The sequence below is a fragment of the Manacus vitellinus genome, unplaced genomic scaffold (assembly GCF_001715985.3).
Source record: "Manacus vitellinus isolate BGI_N305 unplaced genomic scaffold, ASM171598v3 scaffold_26_pilon, whole genome shotgun sequence".
Taxonomy (NCBI): Eukaryota; Metazoa; Chordata; class Aves; order Passeriformes; family Pipridae; genus Manacus; species Manacus vitellinus.
The window spans coordinates 8251594-8269926 of NW_021939960.1; the positions used below are offsets into that span (position 1 = coordinate 8251594).

An 18333-nucleotide genomic window follows, 5' to 3' on the forward strand; every position below is an offset into this window, starting at 1 on the left:
ATCTCTTTAAATCACACTAAGAATTGGTGCAAATCAGCTTGGATCTGTATGTGGACAGGCCAAAAAGTATCCACAGACAAGAGCAAACTCACGTCAGGAGCCCAAGAAATTCCAGCATAAAAGCAAACTGGGCCAATATGGGATGGCCCGGAAGAAGACACCAACCACTCACATTTCCCTCATCAGTGCTCAGCTGGAAACAAATTTCTCTAACACAGCATGGTGGCTGCCAGACACCAGTTATCCAGTTCCTGGAGAGCTTGGGATTGCAGTACATTTTTAGTCAGCTGTGCTGCAGTTATGTCTTTAAGTTTAACAATATTAAATCCATTTTAAAGGTCCCATTCGCCAGAAGGAAGTGTTGGGTGTCACACAAAGCAGATCCCTGCAGCAGCTCTTTCCATTCCTGGCACAAGGACAGCTAAATCCAAGGAGAAATGGTTTGCTAATACTTTGCAACATGGTGATTTAGAGCAAACCAAGAGTAAGGGTGTTTTATCCTAATGTAAAACTGCAACAGTTCAATATTGGTGACATAAAGCAGCATCTGTGCATAGATGGCTCGGGCAGGAATCTCATCAGCCATCCCAAGCTATGCCCCTTCTCCTCACCAATTGCAGTTTGTAGAGAACGATGCTTGAGTGGATAATTTCCACCAAATCATTGGAAAACAGCTATCCTTAAATGTTTAAACTATTTCTATACCATTAACTATATCACCACAGGAAACCAGAGACTTGATCAGTCATGTCTGGCCTCTGCTAGGCTTGCACATAGCACAAGTCTCAACAAGCTCAGGTCTGTTGCACATGTACTTGTAAATACGGTTTTTATTTGAAAAGCAAATATATCAGAATGCATCTTCTAAGTCACAGAATTCTCTGACTGCTTTGTATTTTTGTGTACAAATCCTCCAAATTATGCAATAAACTCAAAGTGTCTGTAGTAGCCTTTTCCTGAACAGATCTTTAACTAAATCTACTTAAATTTATTCCCGTAACTTTAAACTCCAATTGAGCAACATCTCAGGAAAACATCTGCAGATAACCAAACAGTACTAAATTTGTGGAAACGTTTAAGGGGATGTTACGTGCAAAACCATTAAATTTGTGGAAATTCATTCTTTGAAAACCGTTACTTTTGTCCTTAAAATAAAAGGACTTCTGTGAAACACATATTACTGAGCACTTACTAAGTTGATAGTTATGAGGCAAAGTATGTACAAAGATCCTTGGAGAATGTTCTGTTAAGAAAGCACAGGTAAAGGGATCTGTATTTCTCTTCTCCAATCAGAAAACCTTTTGTTTTCCATCTAATTATTAAAAAAATATATTAAAAAATGAATGCTGAAGTCCAACAAAGCCAAGCTCGGTGCAGCTTTATAGGAGGCTTAGTATAAACTTTGATTCAGAAACCAAGTTTCTTTTCTTCTAAATATGTTGTTTTGAAGCATGGCTATATTGAGGTTGTTCCAGATCCCAAGTTATGCAGAGCATAAGGAACAAAACAGGTGGGAAGAGAGAGACAAGGAGAGGGAGAAATCTCAACAGAACAAGGACTGAAAAGTATAGTTAAGGCTGAAACTATCAAGAACTGACAACACGCTCTGAAGAACTTAGGAAGTTGCTCAAAGTAGGTCTTCCCAGAGAAGGCAACAGTGCCCCAAGGCATGGCATTTTATGGCAAAGAATTCACATGATCTGGCCAAGATCCCTGTTAAATCACTGCAGAGCTTGAGAATGAGCCAACCAATTGTAACACCTCCACAATGAGTCATTTCAACAGAGAACATTCATGGAGTTTACTCTTTTGATACCTTTGGCACACTTTTTCAGCATCGTAGCTATACGTGAGTCTCCTTCTTGTAAAAACATGGTTACAGGCCTTATTCAACACTAATTTTGTGTTTAGCACAACAGTTATGCAGAGAAATACAGCTGGTATGAGGAGAACAGAACATGTCATAAACCTCAGAATCAATCCTGAAGGAGGGTTTCCCATTCTTGGGCTGCTCTGAAGATTTTCTCTACACCAATAAAACCAACCATTCCATCATGGAGATTATTTTCTTTCACTGGAATAATTGCCCAAGAAGAACTCCAGCAGTTCACAAAGCACCAAGGAATTTTTACACTGAGATGGTTTATGTCACCTCACCTTTAGAAGTAATTATAAAAGTAAAAAGCACCTCCTCAGCTTATCATATCCACAATGGAGCTGTGCTTGTTTTCTTTTACTTGCACCAGAAAGGAGCAGTTAAGGAGTTTTCAATTCAGCTTTTGCATGAACCTCCCCAAGATCAGTCCTGTACCTTGTTTTTTTGAAGATGGTGAATTCCAGACATCTGTCTTTTGTTTCTTTTTCTGATTACTGTTATCCACATGAATATGTACCTGAAAGAAAATAAAAAACATTTCTAGAAATGGCTACAAAAAGGAACTTGCAGTTCATCCTTCAAAAAAGCCAGTCCATCTTAAGAATAATTAACGTAATTAGTGTCACTCTTACACTGTTACTAAGGCTGTATTATTTCCTCTTTCCTGTTTTGCTTCCAGTGTTTCATAACTTTCTAAGAACCAAAAAAGTTCATTCAACCAGTCATTCTGAGTCAGATTATGAGAGTGGCTTTGAGCAGAAACAAAGAACCTCATTACTTGGGTATTTCCACCAGCATAAAACATGCAGGCTAGAAATAAAATACTATTCTGGACTTGCTTCATTTGGCAACCAAAATAGCATCAAGTTTTAAACTTAATATGATATCTAGAAAAAGATCTGTTCCTTACATTCATTATAGCAGCACAGCCCATAAGTTCTAAACTCTGAATAAACTGTAACGACTTCGGGGAAGGACGTTCAGTGGTTCTGTTGAACTTGCTTGGCAATGGGCTAAACTAGAAAGAACAGATTACTGGAAGAACACAACAATTCTTGCATAATATGCAGTATCAAAGTTTTCAGAAATTCACATTTGCTGCGCTTTCCTAATTTCATTTTAGTTTCTTCAAAAATTGCTGTGTAGCTCCCTTCTCAGAATCTGAACTAAATATAGTTCCTTTGGTGGGGTTTTTTTGTTCTGGTTTTTTTTTTCCCTTCCTGTAATTAATATCATCATTTGCTACACTGTCCACATCCTTCTGAATCTTGGATACACTAAGCACAGGGATGAAATAGCAGAGAGGAAAAATGCAGCACACAAAAAATCCCATACCTTGTAATATTTGGATATTGCCTGATGTGGAAGGAAACCTGTTGTGCTGCCTTCTGGGGGATCGATGTTGAACACTGTCTGCAAAATGGAGGTGAACAGAATCACAGAATCATTGAGGTTGGGAAACACCTCCAAGACCATCGAGAGAAACCTGTGACCGACCCCCACAGCACCAACCAGACCAGAGCACCGAGTGCCACATCCAGCCTTCCCTTGAACCCCTCCAGGGATGGTGACTCCACCACCTCCCTGGGCACTCTGTTCCAATGCATGACTGCCCCTTCTGTGAAAAAATTCCTCAGTTTTTCCTGATGTCCGACCTGAGCCTCCCCTGGCACAGCTTAAAGCTGTTTCCTTTTGTCCTGTCCCTTGTTCCCTGGGAGCAGAGCCCGACCCCCCCCGGCTCCCCTCTCCTGTCAGAGAGTTGCAGAGAGCAAGAACGTCCCCCCTGAGCCTCCTTCTCTCCAGGCTGAGCCTCCCCAGCTCCCTCGGCTGCTCCAGACTCTTCCCCAGCTTCGTTCCCTCTTCTGGACCTCCAGGCCTCCAATATCCTTCTTGCCACAAGGAGGCCCAGAACTGGACACAACACTTGAGGTGAGGCCTCACCATTGCCCAGCACAGAGGAACAATCACCTCCTTGGTCCTGCTGGCCACACTATTTTTGATACATATATATTTTTGATTTTTGCTTCCAGCAAAATCCCAAATGTGTTTTTGCACTGAGAAGTATCTTCACAAAAGTTACTGCTGTGATAACTTTAAATATAGCTCCTTGCTCCTGCTATTTAATAAGACAGAGATTCTTGAATAAATAAGGTTTTCACAGGTGACTCCTGCTAACCACATGGCTCTCTCATTGTTCTAAAAATACAAGCCAATATCTGAATATATTCAAACTATACAAATGACAGTATTATCATTCACACTGTTCATGACTCTAGCTGTGGATAAACGAACACATTCACAAGATCACAGTCACAACTGAGCATAAAAGAACTCTTTCCATTCCTTCAGACCAAAATGTCATCTGTGATACTCAACCCTAATAACACTCTGCTTAGAAAAACAATCAAGTTGTAATCGTATTTAACTGTCCATTAAATTAAAAGTTTCTATCAACAGTTGTGCTTTTTCCCCTTTCCCATATGTGATGTCTCAGGACAACAGATGATGTTGTTTCAAACATATGACATTCCAGTTCAACTTCAATGACAACAGCTGTGGTTCTCAAATATTTATAACCCCTGTTAATTTTTCTAAACAAAATTTCTTCAGACATTTAAAAGGAATTACCCACACTCATAATAATATCAGCTATTTGAAACAAGAAAGATGTTCTCCACCAGCGGGGGAAAAAAAAATACAATTCCTGGAAATATTTACTTCTGAAAAATAGCCAAAGATATGGTGATTTTGGTAAGTGTTCTTCAAAAGGAAGAAAAAAATTGACTACTAATTGAAACAAGTTGATGATAAACTAAGACTCAAAGACAAGGCTCTGCAAGCAGCAAGCACTGTGTTTAACCAACGAAAACTCTGTCCTGGTCCTACTTTAAAATATCTCAGGATAGCAAATTATCCCATGGCAGATCATTTGCAGTGACTGTCCATGTGCATGTCCTCAGCAGCAGAAAAGGGATCTGAGCTTTCTCTTCCAAATTCAAGTCACTATCCACAGCTTAAAAGAGCACACCCAGACAATTATCCCCAGACCTGTAGCACAGGTCACTGGGATCAGGAGACCTCGCTCCTACTTCTGAATTTTCTCATCTCTCAGCTTTGAATCTCTGAGAAACCAATTTAAATTAGGCACAACCTCACCTTGCCCTCAGAACAGTGACATCACCACCCAGTATAAATCATTTTGGTACCAGCATACACAAATTGCTATTACTGTATCAGAACATACATAAAGGTTTTGTTTAGCCACTCATAAAAAAATTAAATCCTGTGTATGCCACTGTAAATACACCCTCACAAACATCCATCCATTCAGAGTTCAGTATTGCAAATCTACCAGGATCATTTAAAACACAGACAGGTAGCTTGTCTTTATTATGCAGGTTTGCAAACTTTGAATATATTTCTTCATTTTTAGTTTTAAACGGGGTGTTATTCCCTGGTGCCCCTCTGGACACATATGTTGGACAGGCCACTGGCCCACTGTACTCCCTAATTTTATGGGGCTCAGAATTTTCATAATCAAAGTTTTGGAAGTGCACACTAGGGAGAGGACTGAAAGCATTATGTGGGTACCCACAGGTGTCACATTCAGTTCCTGCAGCACTGAAAAGACTTTTGTTTTAGTGATCTCTTAAGTTAATAATTAAATGAAAAAAAAAATGCAGTTAAATTATCTTTTGTTTGCTTTTTATCCTTAGCCTGTCCTGTTATTTCATGAGAAGGTCTCGTATTCTGAAATGCTGCTGCTAAAAAGCAAAGAGCTCAATAACCCAGCTCCACCTGGTGGAGGCTAAATCCAGGCTAGTTTAAATCCAGCACCTCCAAAAGGAGAGACCAGAAATGCAGAACAACCTGTGCAAAAATCACATTGGACCATCCCATCAGGCAGCAGCTTTCTCCTCAAAAACTATAGACTTGTACCACTGCACAAGTGTACAGACCATCAAAAATAAAATGGATCCAATGCCTTTCTACACCTTTTAAACCAACTCTTCTATCCTTCTGATGTTTATAGAGGACACATTAATTATTTACCTGGATAATATCTGAGAGTTTATGCAATCCAGATGTATTGATAAATATCCCAGTACCTGGAGACAGAAACACACAATTCTTACAATACAAATATACATCCTCTTGTATATATCCACATCTTATCCAAGCAGCTCAACATGCTGAATACAAAGCCTTGAAACTATTATCTGAACAAACAAATGATTTCAAGTTTTTCATCATTATTCTAGATGCAAGGAGAAACATAAAACTGGCATTGCACGCCAGGAAAATTGTAACACACTGGGAAACTGTCATCTGAGAAAATTACATAAACTTCTTAAGGCTCCTCTAGACTAAAAATTGGATAGGAGCTAATCAAAACCAAGATAAACACATTTAAAGTTTGGTTACTTTTTTCAAAAGCTCACATATCTTATATTAGTGTCATGGAAAAAAGAACAGAAAACTGACTAGTCCATTATGCAGAGAGAAAATTAACCTTTGCTAAAAAAACCTTGCTAAAAACCTTTGCTCCAGCTATAAATAGCCCTTCCCAATCAGCTCTAGTGTGCTTGAAACGGTGATTAGAGGAGCAGCTAAAGGAACATATGAAATACATGGGTGGTGGAGATTTGAGAGCAGAAATGATCAACAGATGCACCTGTCAAACAGCCTAAAAGGACAAAGATGCTGGGGAAAGAAAAAGGAAGGATAGATGTGTTGTCCTAGGATGCACTTGCAGAACTGGCAGTCTATTCTAGTCCCTTCAATGTTTTTTTCTGAAGAGTCTGCTAGTAAGAAGTAACTCATTTTCTTAACACATGTAGAAGTTGGAGAATTTTCTTCCCAGAAGGGCAAACTAAGAACAAGATGCTGGCAGACAGCAGAACAGAAGCTTGTTAAATCAAGGAAAAAAACCCCACATTATGTGATTCCCAACATTTCTATTTCTTGACTCCATTACCAGGGAAGAACTTGAAACACTAAAGGGGTCATCAATAAAATGTCAACAAGCTTCACCCCACAATGCACCTGGTTTTGCAGAAAAATAGTGTCTGTGCAAAAATCCTCTATGGATGCACATGCACATGCTGGCACACACCCAGGTTTTGACACAAAGTGGTTCTTAAAATTAGTTCTGTTGCATGAACAGACAAAAAACATGTTTCCAAGCAGAGAACCCTGCTGCAAGTCTTAATAAAAAGACACAGGTCCTCACAGTCAGATTTTAGTTTTTAAAAGCTTTACAATTTAATTCTAAACAAAGAAGCCTTTCTCCTCCTCCCCCTTAACAATGCAAACTTCCAATCACCTGCACTAAAGAGAAAAGCCTGAGTGAAACAACTAACAAGTTTATACACTTACGGCCTGAAAGATACTGTAAAATTTGCTCCAGTGACTCCAAGAGGGAGGATTTGGTCTGGAATGTTATTTGAGCCTCTGCGAACAGATCAAAGATGTAGCTGCAATTTACAAAGAAAAAGCAGAAATGGTTAAACACTGTAGAGAATCACATGGACACAATTACTGTTACTCTTTCATAACAACAATTTCACCATCAAGCAGCAAAACATGTTTCTGTCTCCATGAGAAAGAAAATTTTACAGGAATTAAGTGTTTGCTTATAAATAGAGCGGATAATATTGACATGACAGAAAGCACATTGATTACATCACTCCCATTTTCCATGATTTCTCTCCAACATATTAATTTAGAAGCAGATTTGCATGCAATTTCCGTGATTATTTTTACAATGTACAACAGGCATTAGTTTAGGTAGGAATAGACTTGCAGAGCTCTGAGGTGCCTCAAACAGCTCACTGCAGCATTGGTACCTGTGCCTAAATCACGATACAAAATTGAAAGGAGCTTTCTTCCAGCTCAGAATACCCAAGGTGTACACACACATCCACCCTTGAAACACCAGTAAGTTCCATCAGAAATAATGATTAACACGGACAGGGGATTTAAGGAAACCCAAAGCTGTGAATAAATACTATTTCCAGACACTAGAATAGTGCTAGAGCCCAACAGCTCACTCAGTTCCACCTGGGACTAGAATTTGCTGTACTTTTAACATGTAAACTTATCATTGAGAAGAAATTTACCTTCCCTCTTTGGTGACTCCTTTACCATTCAGTGGCAGCTCCACTGCATCAATAGCACTTTCTAGTTGAAGAAGAATTTCTTCAAGAGAATCAAGAGAGGAAAAAGTCAGGGTGCACAGAAACTAACTTCTGGGACATATCTAAGCCTCTTTTTCAAATGTACTTTATTACAAAGGCTGTTACCAAAGACAGCAGCCCAGCTGTTCTCTTCAGTCTGTAAACAAATCAAAATGATCAAAACCAATTTCCTAGGTATCATCTTTAAATATTCATATTCAACTCTAAGAACTTCCATGATCTCAATTCCTAGATGAAGCTTAAGTCACAAGATAAATGTTAAACTCTTCTTTATAGACAGGGAAAGTTGGTTTTGAAAATGCTTTGTAAAGATGAGACATCTCAGCTCTTGCTGTTAACTTCAGGTAGCATCATGTTGTTCCAGCAGAATGATGCAACTAATGTAATTCCAAGATCAGAAAACAAGGGAATTTCTAGCAAAGAAGGAAGCAATGCATTCATCTGCCAAATCTCTCTTCTTGAGAAAAAATTAACTAAACACTTCACAAAATTCCTGGAACAAGCCAGACAACTTAAGCTTCCATGAATGTCAGCATTACAAGCAAGGTCTATGGAAATGCTACACGAGCTTGATTTATAGTTGCTGACTTTTTGAGCCTGTTTCAACAACAGTTTTCAACAACACAGGATATAAGCTTACTCTTGATCTTTGCTATATCTTCGAGTTCCATGTTCAGTCCTGTTGAAGAAAGGAAAGATTTCAAAGAGGTTGTTTCATGCCTATTTCATTCCCAGTTTCTTTGTGCCTTTTCACAAATTACAACTATGAAGGCTAGAACTGTGTGTATGGAAAGACATCTTCCGTGCTCCCCTCCCTGTTATTTCCCATGACCCCTCACGTCACATTGGTTTCATCAAATCTTTCCGTGTCTGGCAGCAACTACTAATTAACAATAATTTATCCACTAATGAGAGCGTAAACCTCCCAGAAACTTTCCCTAACAGTATTTTCCAGTGGCACCCTATAATCCCAGAGGAACAGCGATTTGTGGTTGCCAACAAACCTGAACTGGCCAGCTCCATGTTGAATTCAGCATTGATTTCATTCTGTTGAACGACCTTGGCTTGTTCCTCCAGGATGACGTTTATCACGTCCATCGCCGAAGCCAAATCATAGGGAGTCAGGTCAAAGGAAGAGGACTCCTCACACAACCTCTCCTAAAATATAAGCAATGGAAGAATTTTTCTGACTGCTCTGTGTGCTGTTTGCTTGGGCAATTTCAGAGATGATGAAGTCCAGATGACTGGGCTTGATTTCATTTCTGATCTCCAGCTCAGGCCAGAGGACATTTTATAAGCACCTGAAGACTGACTTTCACTAAGTATCCTTTTTTTCTGAAATGTAGAACAGATTTTGCCTTGTCCATGTTATTAACATTCTACAGAGTACAGACAGTAATTGTTTGATGACAAACTGTTCAAACAGGAAATTTTTTACTTAGAGAATCAGTTCGTCCTTCAAAAAAGCTACTTCTGGTCCCTCTCACACTCTTAGAAAATACTTGTCTCCCTATATTCACTCATAGGAAGACATGATCCTTGCCCCTCTTCATTTTGCAGAGATGAGGATGTGGAGAATAAAGGGAAGGGACACCATGAAAAGGAAAACAAAAACAAAAAAACACAGTAAAATGTTTATTATTCCTATGTAAAACTTGGGCCAAAACATATGGCAGAATAAATAAATACTATTAAAGAAAAGGAAGGAAACACACTTTCTATTAAAAAGGAAGCAATGGTTTAAACACTCATAACCAACAAATTTGACAAAACTCTCTCTGACTTTGAAAATTAATTCACATACAGTTTTGCCAGAAATTTTCATTCACAAAAAGAATCATCTTCCCCAAGGAACAAAGATAAATTGTAAGGTCTAACCTACACAAAAATTTGACTGTAATAGCTATGAAGAAACAAGTTATAAAGAAAAAAAAAAAAGCTGAGCTAGCTGCATGTGTAAACAATCTAATCAGAAATAAATCCATTTTATTTTGGGGTAATCACTAAGTTTCCACATATTAACCTGGAACAGGCAATACCATCAGAGAACTATTGCAAAAAGAGTAGCTGTTCTAGTTAACTTCTGCATGCAGGCACATCAACTAGTACTTTTTAAACACTACAAAGGGAAAAAAAATCCAAACCCCAAACAACTGTGTCTGGATCTCCATTCATTTTTCAACAGAAAAACAGATATTCTGGTGAAAGGAGCAAATACTGAATGCAACTATGGAATTTCACTCTCTAGTGAAGCACAGTAGACCTTGGTGTGGCTGTTTACTGAAAGGACACATGCAATCAGACCAGAAACCACAGCTGTTCAGCAGAAATCCCACTAGGAGGTTCTTCATGTGGCAGAAAAAAGGGACATATTTCAAGTTCCTTTGCAATTCATCATTTAGGCAAAGGGCTGCAGTTTTGAGCCAGTTAAAAGAAGAACTCACAACGCTGCACTATTTGTTTTTTCTTGTTTTCCTCTCTGAGTGAAGACTTGGAAATATTACAAGAGCCATGTTTGCCATCTATTGCACTTGGGGGAGCTGATGCAGCTGAGCTTCAAGAATGGATCTTTCATGATTTCTTAGACCCTGGAAGAGAAGTCTCCAAGAAAATAAGCACCTCATAAATTTGGAGATGCACCTTTCAGAAAGAAACTATCACCTTGTAAAAAACCAGTGTCAAAAAAAGCAGTGTCAAAGGACTGTAACTTAAATCACAAACCTTTAACTGTCATGGAAACAAGAAATGTTTGTGATAATGAGTATCAAAACCATACCTTTGAGTACAGATTTTATAGACTGTTTGTAATTGGACACAAGTCTATTTTCTCTGTGGATGAAAAATGGCAACAGACCAGAACAACTTACCACATTGTGAGCTTCATCAAGTATTACCACAGTCCCCTTCAGGTCTAAGTTGTGAGCTTTCCGACTCTAAAGATAAAAAAAGAGAACAAGGGAATGGACAGAAAGGCCACTGAGAAGTATGGATTTGATTGGCTGGGAAACTGGATGATGAGATACATTTGGGTTTTCATCTACTTTGAAGCTGGGTTGGTTTTTCCCTTTGGAAAAACAGCAAGTAAAGGCTGTGGCTAATCAATATAGAAACCACAGAATCGCTTTCTCTGGAAACAAAGGTGTTAAAATGCACCATGTAAAAGTTTACAGAGGTTACGACTTGTTATAAACAAATAACCTCAGATGTACCATACTGGGATGTACAAGTTTAACAGAATTCATTTCAGCTACTATTTTTGGCAATAGGAGTGGAGTGTGAAGTAGGGCATTTGTCTTGTATTCATAAATTTTGTTGTCTTTGCAAGAAGTGGATACTCTGAAAACACCCCCACCGGTACCACACCATGTAACCTCATTTCACAGTGCTTCTTTGCTTATGGTGCTTAGGATACTTTTTAAATTTAGTTTTTAATTTATTAAACATTTGGTCCTTCTGCAGCAGTGGGGCATAATCTGGGTTTTGCTATAATTCATGAATTACTCCAAGTTGCATGAAGATGTCAGCACATTAGTTTCCTCAACAGAGTTTTCAGAGGTTTCATTTTCTATCCATGAAATATGGGCAACTTACTACAATAGTTTTGTTGTAGTAAAAAATAATTACTTCCAAGGGATTATTTCCAAGGGATATGTCCAATCTCTACTGAAGTTTCCTTATTCTAGAAATCATGCAGCTGCTGCAGAAACAAAAATGTCTCAGGATACATGCAAAAATACTGCATAGTGTGTGACTGAAGGTTTGTGTCCAGAAGGTGAATATCCCCAACCAGAAGGGCACCACATTCTACAAAGCTAATTCTACAAAAATCTAAACATCTCAAACAAACAAACAAACAAACAAAAAATTTCTTAACTGTAGGAAAGAATTTACAGAGAACCCTCAAAATGTCACCCTCTATGGTTCTGAACTTGAACTGGGGTTTGATCAGTTCTGAAGTAGCCACATAATGCATCCACTTGCTAGGCATCATTCTTCACAGCTTATCCACTGAAAGCCACATAAGACAAACAGAAGTACAATTGTATTTAAAAGCAAATACATATGTATTGTATACATACCTTTGAGTCTAGTAAATAGTTGTAAGGCATAAAAATAATGTCTGCTTGCTGCTTCAGGCTTCGAGAGAGATAATAAGGACAAGCTCTGTTTAAAAAAAGTAATACAAACTATAATACTTGCAGAAATATTAATATTGTATTCAAAATTCATGAACTATGACATACAAAGGCAATAATAAGAGTGAGCAGAAAAGTAGTGTTCATTATTTTCACAAGTCAGGGGGAGGAAGGTCAGAGGGGATCCTTCACCTGTGCTTGTTTCCATTTTTAACCAAGTCTTCAATATCCATGATTGGTTCAATCAGTTCTTTCTGTGTACTCTTTTCTGTAAAACATGATATTAAAGCCATCAGCTTAGGTAAAGGTATCACACAAAGACTTCTTGTTACTCTGATCATCACACTCACCCATTAACATCTCATTCTTGAAAGACAGTAACACAGAGCAAAACACAGATAGATTCTGCCAACTCTTCCAAACTTTTCTACGTGCCTAGCAAACCTCTCCCCCCCCAGAAAATGGGGCTTTGCTTCCAGGTGAAGTACAGGTGAGCCCAACTCACCTTCCACATTGTTATAGAAGTGACAAGCACGAGTCATCACTTTCATTCGGCACATGTAGATCTGTAAAACAAAGTCTATTTTAGCCCACAGTGGCACAGCTTGTCAAGCACTGAGAAGCAGGTTAAGGGGTGAGGAGATACCAATTTTCTCTAGCACCAGATAATTAATAAGGCTAACTACAGTTCTTCAGTTTTAAAATCACGTGTCCCTCTGTCCACATTGCAAGTCAGGCCCTCTTTCATGTTCTACACAGTGACATCTGTGATTCTGTGATCCTTCCCTGGACAGAAAACATCACCAGAGACTGAGAATCATATTTTGCACTCACAAAACTAGAAACTAAAAGTTCCTTGAACCACATTTACAACTATTCTGCTTCCCTACTGCCTCCAGTAGTTTAAACAACGTTAGAGTGAAGAATGACACACAAATGACACAAAAGCCTCCGTGTTCTCCCAGTACATCCTCTCTAGGCTCTGATCTCACCTGCATGTGGTTGTTCTCCTGTCTCTTCACTTCAGGATTGATGCAAAGCTGCTCTCTGGATCCCAACACACATATCTTTGGCCTGTTCAAACAGGATACAAAAAACCGATGTTAAAAACAAGGCAAGAAAGAAGAAGAGAGTTGCAAGTGTCTAGATTCAATGTCTCAAAAGCGAAAGATTCAGGAGAAACAGATGAGCCCAAAACAAGGGTAAAAACCAGAACAAGCAAATTAGTCTGTCTGTAACTGCTGTACATGTTATTTGGCTTTCTGGTGCTGCATTTCTGTGGCAGCAGAGAGTGTTAATAAGCAGCAGCAGCTCACAGCAGGAGGTAACAGCAGCATCTTACACCATCCACCACAAAGTCTGGGTTCTCTTATGACAGTTTAGCCCAGTCAGCTGGGCCTGTCACCCATTACAAGACATTTTGAGCTGGTGGGGATGTTCAGAGTAAGGTTGTGACAGAACTGATGCTCTACAAACATTCACAATATTTTTTTTTTTTTTGCTTATCACAAGGCTGTATCTTTACAAGAACTATATAGACAAATGACTACTGCCTGTCCAAAGAGCTCGGCCACACACTGGCAGGTCAACAGCTGAAAACTGTGACAGGCATTGGTACAACAAACCCACAAAGTTCTTCATAGATTTACATCAGCCTGAGGAATTCAGCTTGGTAACAGTTTCCTGCTGCCTTAAAGAAATGCCCAGGAAAATATAAAGAAAGGGAATTAAAAAAGGTAATTTTATAAGTAAATGTGCCAAGTGAAGAACCAAAACCATACTAAATTCAGAAAATTCTATGATAGAAGAAGATAAGAGAAGCTGTGGAGTATTAAAATAAACCAGACCCAACAACAATGAAATCCAGGTTCTATTCATGCACAGTAAGGGAATGACATTTCTCTGGATATAGCTTTTTATATCCATCCACAGAAGTTCAAACAATAACTACATCAGATGGGTTTGTCCACCTTTGCTTTGAATAGCAACACTACCCTAAATCATACTTGCCTGTAGACTGTGTTCTTCAACTCATTAATGACTTGTGTAAGTTGGGAGTGAGTTCTGGAGGCATAAATTATTTTCGGAATGTCAGTGTAATAAGCTGCCAAACAGAAGAGGAAAAAAGCAGAAAAACATTATGAGCAGGGACAGAAGAACTAGGGATATTCTTAGCCTCTTTTCCCAGCTGGTACTATGGTAACAGTTTGCCTTGTAGAGACAGCAGGAAATTCTGTCATCTAACAACTCACACCCACCAGACGAGCTAAATGAGTTTCTAACATTGTAAGAAAAATTTAAAACCATGTGAAACACCCTGAAAAACCTATAAAACGGTGAAACTGTGCTTCAGCCGCTCAACAACAGCTCCATAACTTCTGTAATCATGTATTTATCACAAAAGATAGACAAAAGCAAGTGTTGACTGACATCCCTGAGGGCAAAGGTGGTGGTACTCACTCGGGACATCACCATCCGTGGCAGCAGTGCCCCAGGAGGACAGGGGTCTGCCAGGAAACAGCTCCACCCCGTGCAGACGCTGAGCGATTTTCCGGGCTGAGATGGTGTCCTTGAAGTGCTCCCGCCAAGCCAGGGTGGAACACAGCAGGCAGAGGGTCTTCCCCGTGCCTGTGGGGCTCTCCAAAATGCCATTCACCTTCTTTATTGGACGGAAATAAAATAAGAAGGGGATAAGTGAGTCATTTGGAGGTTCAGCTAGAACAGGTCTTCGTGCGGTACTGCACGTCCTCTGCAAAAAGCAAACACCAGCTGGCAGCACCTACCAAGGAACACACACACACACACAAGGTCATCATCAATGCATGACCTGTAGGACCCTCTAATCAACTTAATGAGGCCCTTCCAACCCAAATCATCCATGATTCCATGACACCCCAGACAGCCAAGGACAGACTGCATGAATACAAGTACTACTTGCTCAGTTTTATTTCCTTTTCCCAAATTAGGCAGGAACACCCTATCTATATTTCTACTGAGAGTCACCTGACACGTGGGTTTTCAATAACCATAGAGAAAAATAAAAATAGAAGCAAAAGGTCACAGAAAACTTGGAAAAGGTAGCAAACAGACTACATAAAGGAAACTTGAATTGTGACAACTTCTTCTTAGAGAAATCATTTTGTGCAGTTGGTAAATGAGCCAAATTGCCCCCATGGAGGCAGCACGGACCCACCTTCTGCAGGCACTCCAGCACCTTGGCCATGTAGGCTTCCTGGCACGGGTAGGGCTGGAAGGGGAAATCCACTGTGATGCCATTCAGAGTGATCCTGGGCATGGTCCTGTCAGTGCCTGCAAGGAAACACAGGCTGTGACTGATCCTGCTGCCACGGTGTTATCGGAATGACAGAAACACAGACTGGTTTGGGTTGGAAGGTACCTTAAAGCCCATCTTGTTCCAACTCCCTGCCATGGTCAGGGACACCTTCTACTAGACCAGGTTGCTCCAAGCCCCGTCCAACCTGGTTAAACACTTCCAGGGATGGGGCAGCCACAGCTTTCCTGGCCAACTTGGGCCAGGGCCTCAGCACCCTCACAGGGAAGAATTCCTTCCTAACACCCAATCTAACCCTACTCTTTGTCAGTGTGAATCCATTCCCCCTTGTTCTGTCACTCCAGATCCCTCTAAACAGGCTCCATCCACCTTTCTTGTCGGCCCCTCCTGGCACCGAAGGGACAATCAGGTCACACGCAATTTGGGACGGGGCGGTACCGGTGGGCCGGGCAGGAAGCTCAGGGGCACTCGGGGCCCGGGTTCCCATGTCCTGGTCCCCTCCACCCGCTCTGGCCCACGTTCCGGTATTCCCATATTCCCACATCCCCCTATTCCCGAGTCCCGGTATTCCCACATTCCCCCATTCCCATACTCCCGTGTCCTGGTATTCCCACACTCTCCCATTCCCGTGCCCCGGTATTCCCACCCTCTCCTATTCCCGTGTCCCGGTATTCCCACCCTCTCCCATTCCCGTGTCCCGGTATTCCCACCCTCTCCCATTCCCGTGTCCCGGTATTCCCACACTCTCCCATCCCCGTATCCCGGTATTCCCCTATTCCCGCACCTCCGGCTCCGCCGTTCGCAATCCCCGCGCCCGTGTCACGTGCCCGCCCCACTCACGCTCCGCGCGTGACTTCCGGCGGGCGCTCTCGCGAGAGCGGCGCTGTTTGCCGCAGGACGGTAACGGCCAGGGGAGGGAGGTGGCCATGGCGGGGCCCGAGCTCGGGGCCCGGGGCGGGTCCGGGGGATCCCGGGCCCGGGGAGCTGAGCGCGGCTCGGGGGCTGTGCCGTGTCCTCTAAGGGCCCGGCGGGAGCGGTCCAAGCCCGGTGTCCGTCTGGGCCCTGCCGCCACCTGAAGAAAGCAGGCCCCGCTCCCCGAACAGGTGGTTCAGCCGGAGCAGTCCCGCAAGCCGCTTCCCTCGGGGCGCTGGGCCGAGGTGGGGCCCCGAAGAGGCAGAAATCGGCCGTCCGGTCGCTAAAAACTGCATTTCCAAGGCTTCCCAGCCGTGTGCGGGTGCCCCACGCCGGGGCTGCCCCGGACTGGCGTTTCTGCCCCTTTTTAAGGACTCGGGAGCGTGTGATGAGCGCTGCCCTTGGCCGGGCGGTGTCCAGGACCCCGCTGTGCTTTGTGCTGGGCGGTGCTGCAGGGAAGAGAGGGCAGAACACGACAGGAGGCTTTGTGAAACCCTCAGCCTTTAGGGTGGGAGGGGTTCTGCCGCTCTGTGTCGAGCCTTGTGGCTCCTGCCTTAGGAGCAGTAATGAATTCTGACGGGTCTCTTTTGTTTGGGGTGAACGTGCCGCTCCTTTGTTCCCAGCTTTTCTTCGGCGCGGTGCTCCCACCCTTCAGCCCCCTGTCAGTGTATTCATGGAACGGCTCCGTCAGCATTCCAGGTGCTCAGGTCGAGGGTTGGTTCCACACGTGTGTGACTGCAGCGAACTGCTCTGGATTGATGGATTACTCAGTTTCTAAGACCCAGGTGTTTTAACAAGGCATGGTTTACCTGGACCTCCAAATTTTGCAAAAAACGTTTTATGCAATAAAATAATATTTTACAGATATCTCTGTGCTTTATCACTGCATCTCACACTGTCAGATGGTCACTGTGTAGATGTAGAACAGGATATGTCTTCTTTTGTTGTAACTTTAAAATTATCTATCCCTAGCCAGCTGCACAATTGGTTTGTGTGCAGAAGTTCTGATTTTAAAAGGAACAGAAAACTTTATGTGAATTAAACACTGTGTGATCTGTGCTGTTCCCAAAATGTGGTACCTCCTCTGTCTTGGTGTTGGGTTAGGGGAGCTCATGGGTGTTGCTGTTTACGTCACCAGCCTTTAAACTCCATGAGCTGAACTTCCCTGGATTATAAACTGTCTTTGATTATAGGGAGTGGGCTGGATTATAAATTGTCTTTAATTATGGAGAATGGGCTGGAGAGCACGGAGTTATTCCTTTGGATCTTCATGGCACTCCATGCAAAATGTAACAGCTGTTTTTACTCATGTTTCTGACTGTGAGCTCTTCAACGTGATACCAATCATGCAAGGTTAAGCTGCAAAAGAAATTACTTTGTAGAGATTGTAAAATGAGAGTGTTGGATAACCTGTGGGGACAATAAAAGTTCAGGTCTCCTCATAAATACATGGAATACCGTGTCGTCGTTATTTCCTGTAAACACATCTTTCCTACGTGGAGGAGCAGTGTCAACTGTGTGCCAAATGAGATTATTTTCCCTTGTTTAAGAGCTGTTGGTTGCAGCAGTGTTACCTGCTGGGAGAGAAGGGCTGGAAGGCTCCCAGCCCAGAGCAGGAGTGTGAGTCAGCAGGTGCCCGTGTCCACAGCAAACATGACTCAGCTCCCGCCAGCTCCGCATCTCCTGGGGCTGCTCCTCTGCACCAGTGACCCCACCTGACCAGGCTGCAGCCAGGCTGCCTCCAGCACTGCTGCACCAGGTTCTTCTAAAAACAGAGCAGAGGAAACAGGGGGGGGGGGGCAATGGTTTGTAATTTTAAAGAGAAACATTTATTTCTTTTTCAGGTTGCGGAGAGATTGCGAGGGTTTGGTGGAGCTGCAGCGCCTGTGTCGGGGTACAGGGATGGTAAATAAAGGT

General features: G+C 41.8%; 1 protein-coding gene across 1 annotated transcript in view; it reads right to left on the bottom strand.

Moving 5' to 3' along the window:
* The window catches only part of RTEL1 (regulator of telomere elongation helicase 1), a 44588-nt gene extending 28241 nt beyond the window's left edge, over positions 1-16347 (bottom strand). Inside the window, exons 1-15 of the mRNA XM_029960327.1 lie at positions 16289-16347; positions 15406-15521; positions 14673-14871; positions 14223-14316; positions 13205-13286; positions 12718-12778; positions 12405-12480; positions 12156-12240; positions 10944-11009; positions 9081-9234; positions 8717-8755; positions 7999-8077; positions 7256-7353; positions 5930-5985; positions 2312-2393 (exon numbers count right to left, since the gene is read on the bottom strand). Of these exons, the coding sequence (XP_029816187.1) occupies positions 2312-2393; positions 5930-5985; positions 7256-7353; positions 7999-8077; positions 8717-8755; positions 9081-9234; positions 10944-11009; positions 12156-12240; positions 12405-12480; positions 12718-12778; positions 13205-13286; positions 14223-14316; positions 14673-14871; positions 15406-15507 (1273 nt within the window). The 5' untranslated portion in view covers positions 15508-15521; positions 16289-16347. The remainder of the gene's footprint in view (positions 1-2311; positions 2394-5929; positions 5986-7255; positions 7354-7998; positions 8078-8716; positions 8756-9080; positions 9235-10943; positions 11010-12155; positions 12241-12404; positions 12481-12717; positions 12779-13204; positions 13287-14222; positions 14317-14672; positions 14872-15405; positions 15522-16288) is intronic.
* Between the last annotated feature and the right edge of the window lie 1986 nt (positions 16348-18333).